The sequence below is a fragment of the Pteropus alecto genome, unplaced genomic scaffold, assembly GCF_000325575.1.
Source record: "Pteropus alecto unplaced genomic scaffold, ASM32557v1 scaffold5, whole genome shotgun sequence".
Classification (NCBI taxonomy): Eukaryota; Metazoa; Chordata; class Mammalia; order Chiroptera; family Pteropodidae; genus Pteropus; species Pteropus alecto.
The window spans coordinates 33,340,901-33,346,885 of record NW_006441953.1 but is presented as its reverse complement, the minus strand read 5'-3'; the positions used below and the strand labels follow the sequence as shown (position 1 = coordinate 33,346,885).

General features: G+C 64.7%; 1 protein-coding gene across 1 annotated transcript in view; it reads right to left on the bottom strand.

Moving 5' to 3' along the window:
* Positions 1-5,469, bottom strand: part of CPLX1 (complexin 1) — a 21,131-nt gene extending 15,662 nt beyond the window's left edge. The window contains exon 1 of the mRNA XM_006919050.1: positions 5,436-5,469. Coding sequence (XP_006919112.1) covers positions 5,436-5,466 — 31 coding nt within the window. The 5' untranslated portion in view covers positions 5,467-5,469. The remainder of the gene's footprint in view (positions 1-5,435) is intronic.
* Positions 5,470-5,985: the final 516 nt, after the last annotated feature.

Here is a 5,985-nt window from a genome sequence, read left to right as displayed (position 1 = left end):
GCCGCGCGCTGCCCTGCCCGGCCTGGGCACCGAGCCCAAGCCCCTCCGCCAAGGCCCTGCGACGCGGCTGGGGCGGCGACGTCACGGGTCGTCGCAGGGACCCCTACGCTGTCTCACGGAACCGGGGTGCACAGCAGGATCTCAGAAGGGCCCCCTCCCCAGCCGCTCTGCCCTGGGTTGGTTCAGAGGCCGAGGTCTCTGGAACTCGCCGCGCTGGGTTCTGCCTGCAGTTGGCGCTCATTTTAAACTCCTGAAACTGTCCTTGATTCCCTGGTCCGTTTCCTGTCCCAGCGCTAAGCTCAGGACGTCCCCGGGCTGGCGAGCAGCCTCCGGTGTCAGCACAAGCTCCTCGTGACGACAGATGCTTCAACTGCAGCCACGAGGGCAGAAACTCAGGGCCGGCGTCAGCCGCAGTGTCCACGTCCATTTATCCCCACGCAGGGCTGAGGCCGGCGATCCCGGGGTGCAGCTCAGTCCCCGGGGGCCTCCCTCCCCTGACGGGCAGTTTCCCTAAGGTGTCCCCTCCCTCCCAGAGCCAGGGGTCAGCAGCGGCTCTCGCCCCACCTGGCCTTCGCGGGCCTTCACCACCCATATTTGCCGGCTGCCTGCAGAGGAGGCGCCCTGCCCTCTGGGGGCTCAGAGCCTGGGGTCTTGCATTTGACAATCAAGACTCCCCAGGTTGGTGGGAGCCAGGCACTCTCAGCCACGTGCCCAGTACCCACCCCCCACCTTGTTTAAAGGGTGATGTACCCCCCGCCCTCTCCAGACCCTTCTTGCCTGTGACACGTAAATGGAAACCGTCAGCGAGATTTCACAGACACATTTGCTAAACAGATGAAGGGCTTGTCCCTTAGCCCCTCCCTGTCCCCTGCCCTGACCTGGGATGTGATGCTGGAGCAGCGGCAGCCATTTCGCTGCTGTGAGGGGCAGGCTGAGCATGAAAGCCCCACTGGGATGACAGTGGCACCCTGATGGTACTGCCGAGCAGCTCAGCCACCTCCTGACACCTCACACGCAAGAGAAACACATCTCGATTGGGGCCGCTGTGTCTGCTGCTCCCTCCGCAGCCCCCCTCCCAGCCCTGGGCCCCACTACCCTCCTGGACGCCAGGGGACTGGCCTCGCCCGGCCAGCGCGCCAGCAGGCTGCTCCAGGCCCACGGGCACCCCCGATGAGCAGATAGGGCGGGTGTCAGTGGGGACAGCCCTCCTTCAGGACCCGGGTTTGAGACAGGACGGGGATGCCTGGCCTCACCCTGCTGTGGAGCTCCAGCAGTGGACATTGAGGACGAGGACAGGACCAGCTGGGGTCTCAGGCTGCCCACATACCCTTGACCTGAGGTCCTAGGAGGCGAGGTGAGAACGGGCCGGGGGAGGAGCATGTCTGACCTGCAAAGGCCTCAGGGGCCTAGAGCAGGGTCAGTGGCTGCAGACACACACAGGCCTCCGCTGTGGTCATGGAGCCAGCAGCGGGGGGGAGGAGGGGGGGGTTCAGGCTGCTTAATGGAAGCAGGTGCCAGGCCAGGAAAGGTCCCCAATGCACCCCTAGGGGCTAGCCCTGAGGAGCTCTTGGCTCACAGAGGGGCACCCCCACCCTAGTCCCACTAACCTGTGGGAGCCCTCCCTTCTCTCAGACCTGTGCTGGCCTGGACACATCTGGGGACCCTGGGGGATGTACCCGTGAAGTGCTTCTCTGTCCATGGAGTGCTTGGGACAGTGGCCTGGCCTCCTCCCACACGCCCAGCTGGGCACTGTCCCAGCTCAGACATACAGGCCTAGGCCAGTGGCTGCTGGTCCCCGTCCTCTCTGAGACAGACCAGCCTCCCTGCTCCCAGGACAGGCCCAGGCCAACTCCCCACAGAACCCCATCCACGCTAACCAGGCCACCAAGAGCCTGGAGTGTGGGGACAGGGTTGTCCTTGGCATGGGTGGTGAGCAGTGGGGGGAGAAAGGGGCTCGGGGAGAAGACGCCCTCCTGGGCTTGGTCCCTGAGGTCCTGCGCTGTTCTCCCTCGAACCTTCCGCTGCTGTCCACGCCCGCCAGACCCCGCAGCCCCCGGCGCCTGCACGCGCTATGGCTCGTGCCATCCTTGGAGCCCACTCAGAAGCCCCCGCACAGCTGCCGAGGACCTGAGCGTGTTTCTGCACACGGAATGTGTCACCCTGAGGCGGAACAACAGGACAGCCAGCCGTGGACCAGGTCGGCGGGGCCAGAATAGCTGGGCTGCGCCCGATTTAGCCGGATGAGTCTGCAGCAGCCGCGCTGACCTGACAAAGGCCCATGTGCCCAGGTGCAAATATAGCTACCGGGCCTGTGCTGCGGCCCGGCCTCGGGCAGCAGCACCTTCCCCAGGTTATACCCTTGGCCTGAGACCCTGTGGTCTGGGCAGCTGTGGCCCAAGCAAGCGCCTGGCCGTTTTGAGGGTACACGCCCCAGGCCCCAGGCCCCAGCGAGAACTGCCACCAGACTCTGCCCCAGAGTTCCTCTCTCTTGGGACCCAGACCAGCTCCCACAAACCTGCGGTGTCTGGGCAGCTCCTGCCATCTCAGGGAGAGGGGTCCTGCCAGCCACCTGTCCCTTCCTCTGTGGTCCTCTGCTGCCCACCTGCTTTTAGAGAAGCAGCTCGGTGCCAGGAGTCTGAGAGAAGTCACCAGTCAGTGCTGCTGGCCTTGTGGTACCGACATCTGGGCCCCATTGCTCACCACCCGTGCCAAGGACAACCCTGTCCCCACACTGCAGACTGCGTCCTCCATCCTCCCTCACTGCCTAGGGCAGGCCCTTGTCACCAAGGTGACTCCTGGTCACCTCCTCCCCCTCCCCCTCCCTGGTGCAGCAGTTGCCCCCAGGGGTCTGTGTCCTGCTCCGAGGGGACTTCGTGGTCCCCAGAGAGGCAGGCTTAGCATCCACCTAGAGAAGCCACTGGAGGCGAGGGCCCTTGGCAGTGGCGGAGCCGGAACCAGCTGGCCCGATGGGGCTGGGCCACGGGGACTGGCAGGGTCAAGTACCCTGTGAGGTCATGGGCTGGCCTGGGGCCTGGGGTTTCACAGCCACCTGGTCTGCACCAGAGCCCTTCTGAGTGGGCTCCCCTGAGCTTTGGGCTAGGCCCATCTGTGTGCCTCATCTCATCTGGGCCCGGCGTGGCCATGGGGCCGGTGCCTGGTGCCTGGAGTGTACGGAGGAGTAGAGGCTGCTGGCGGAGCAGTGACCAGATCACTGGGGAGCGAGAGGCCTCAGTGCCATGGAAAAGCTGGGTCAACCCCTCCTGGCAAGTGGTCAGAGCTCGAGGGCCCGGGAGGGTGCAGGGACCCCATGGACCAAAGGCAGGCGCCTCGTCGGGGCCTGGCCGATCCAGGATCGGCTGCTCCTGGTCCAGGGCGGACAAAGCCCAGTAGTGCGCACTCCACCTGTCCGTCTGTCTGACGCAGGATGTCTAGTCCTGCAGCTGCTGTCCCCAAGGGGCATCACCTCACAATCTCTGTCCCCCTCAGAGACCTCCTCTGAGACACAGGGTCAGGGCAGATGAGAAGGCGCTGGGAAGTGCATCCTTGGTAGAGGACTTGCTCCCGCAACCCACCCAGATGGCCGCCAGTTAATGGGGCCGCATTCCATCCGGTCCGTGCCCAGCACAGCAGAGCGAGGCCTGCCCGGGGCTCCCGCCAGGCCCGCCACTCCCTCCATTCTGCTGAGTCTGCGCTGGGTGTGCGTGTGCGAGTGTCTCTGCATTTCCAGCCCTGAGTCTGTCCCTGTCCCTGTCCCTGTCCCTGTCCCTGACTGTCCTTCTCTGTTCCTGTCTCTGCCCGTGTCTCTCTTTCTGGCCCATGTACTCTGCTCTCACACCTCTTGCCCCTGTTTCTCGGTCCCGAGCCTCGCGAGCCCAGCCTCTGGGCCCCAGGCCTGTCTGCCCAGCTGCCTTCCCCGCCCTGCTCCGAAGGCCTCGGTCCCTCCTCCCACACCTCGTCTCACGTCTCACGGGCCCGGGGCAGTTGTTTCTGTCCGAATCTTGGTCTGTTTCTGGGCTGTACCCTCTCTCCAGCTCCATCCCCGGCGCATTTCTCCAGCCAGTTTCCTCTCTCTGAGGCTCTGGTCTGTCTCTGTCCTTCTGTCCGTCTCCCTGTCACCCATGCCCGTTCGAGCGCCCGGGATGGGACAGGAACAGAAAGCAGGCAGGCGTTGCTGGAGCTCGGGGGCGGCCCCTGCCCCGCCGGAACTGGGACAGTGAGTAGGGGGAAGAAACACGCAGTCAGGGGCACCGGTGGGCCGCGCCCTTGCGGCTCCCCCATCCTTTAGGAGCCCGCCATGCCGCTGCTGCTGCAGGAGAAACTTGGGCTGACACGGAACAAAGGGAGTGCAGGCTGGCAATTACCCAGCTAATTTCAGCCGTGTAGACAGCCAAATCAGATATTTCGGTTTTCTTACAAGCCCACCTCAGGGCCTGAATTAGCTGCCTAATTAATTATCTGTAACAGCCTGGGGCTGGCTGGGTGGAGCATGGACCCCTCCTGGTGCCAGAATGTCGCTTGGCCCTGAATCATGTCCCGGTGATGTAATCATTATAATTAGACCCAACCTGCAGCCTTGACCACAGCATCTCAGGGAGTGTGGCCCCAGGCCAGGCCTACATGTTTTCTCATTTAATTGGTGTTGAGCAGAACGTGGCCCTTCTCCAGGAGACAGCCCACATGGGGGTCCTATCTTGGGTGCAGAGGCACTGGCCGCTCCACCCTGCCCCTCATCCTGGCAGAGTGGCTTCCGCAGCCTCCAGCCTCCAGCCGAAGCTTCCCGCTCCTCCTGACCTCACAGCAGCACCAAGAGGCGGCCTTGTCATGCAGCACCTACTAAGGCCAGGCTGTGAATGGCACCAGGTCAGTGTGGCCACGGAGGTCATGGCGAGCGGCAGTCAGGTGCTGGTTCCCATCACAGGAGCTGGGGGCCGGGCTGGCCAGAGTGCCCTGCCAGGACGCACTGTGCCAGTGCGGACCTAGACCCAGTCCCGCCCCCCTCCTGGGCCAGGGTCTCTGGCTACGCCGATGGTCTCGAGCCAAGTGGGCACTTCTACTAGGAGTCAGCAGGGTTAGAAGGGGGCCCCTCCCCCAAAACTCAAGAGGCCACACTGCCTCCACAGAGGGGCCGGGGCTCACAGCAGTCCTGGGCCACATCTCTTGTCCCTGTGCTCAGCCAGCCCCGGCCTCCTGTGTACCCTGTTCCCACTGCTGAGACCACCTACGGGGTCCACTAGCCCTGCCAGCAGGATTGGCCCTTGGTACCCCTGAAACACACCCTGGGGTGTCCCCCGAGGCTGAGGGGGGCACTGCCGCCTCACTGACCACAGCACTCCAGCACACCCCACCCCCAGCCCGCCCCACTCTGCCCGGAGACCAGGGTGACCCGCGTGCCGCCGAGTTTGGGGGCTGGCGCAGTGATGTGGCTCCCCTCCTACCTCCCAGAGCCTGTTTCATCACAAACTCCATGACCGTGGCCTTCACGCCTCAGCAGTTCCTCTCCGTCCGAACTGTCTCGTGCACGTGCGGCCGAGCCTCTGCCTGGGAGAGAGCAGGCGGTCACCACCCGGCCTCCCTCCTCGCCCTGCCCGCTGCCCGGAGCGGCATCCTGAGGGCGTCACTTGCTGGGCCATGGCACTGGGAGGGGCTCCTGTGGGGGGGCTTCACCCCGCAGCACACCCCGCCCTGGGCAGGCAGATCCCAAGACCCCAGCTGGATCTGCTAAGGGGTCTCACCCTACCTCACCCAGCTTCTGGCTGTGACTGCAGGGATGGGGGGCACTCACGACGTGGGGGTGCACAGCTCACAGGAATCAGCCTGTGAGAAGCAGGGGCAGGCCCAGGGGGCGTTTGAAGGTGACTGGCTCTGCTGCTTCCCTGCTGGGCCCCGGGCCCTGGGCCACGGAGGGCTGGGTCCACCTAGGACACAGGGTGGGGGACCCTGAATGGGTGCCCCTTCAGGGAAGTCCCTGTAGCTGCTGGAGGAGGA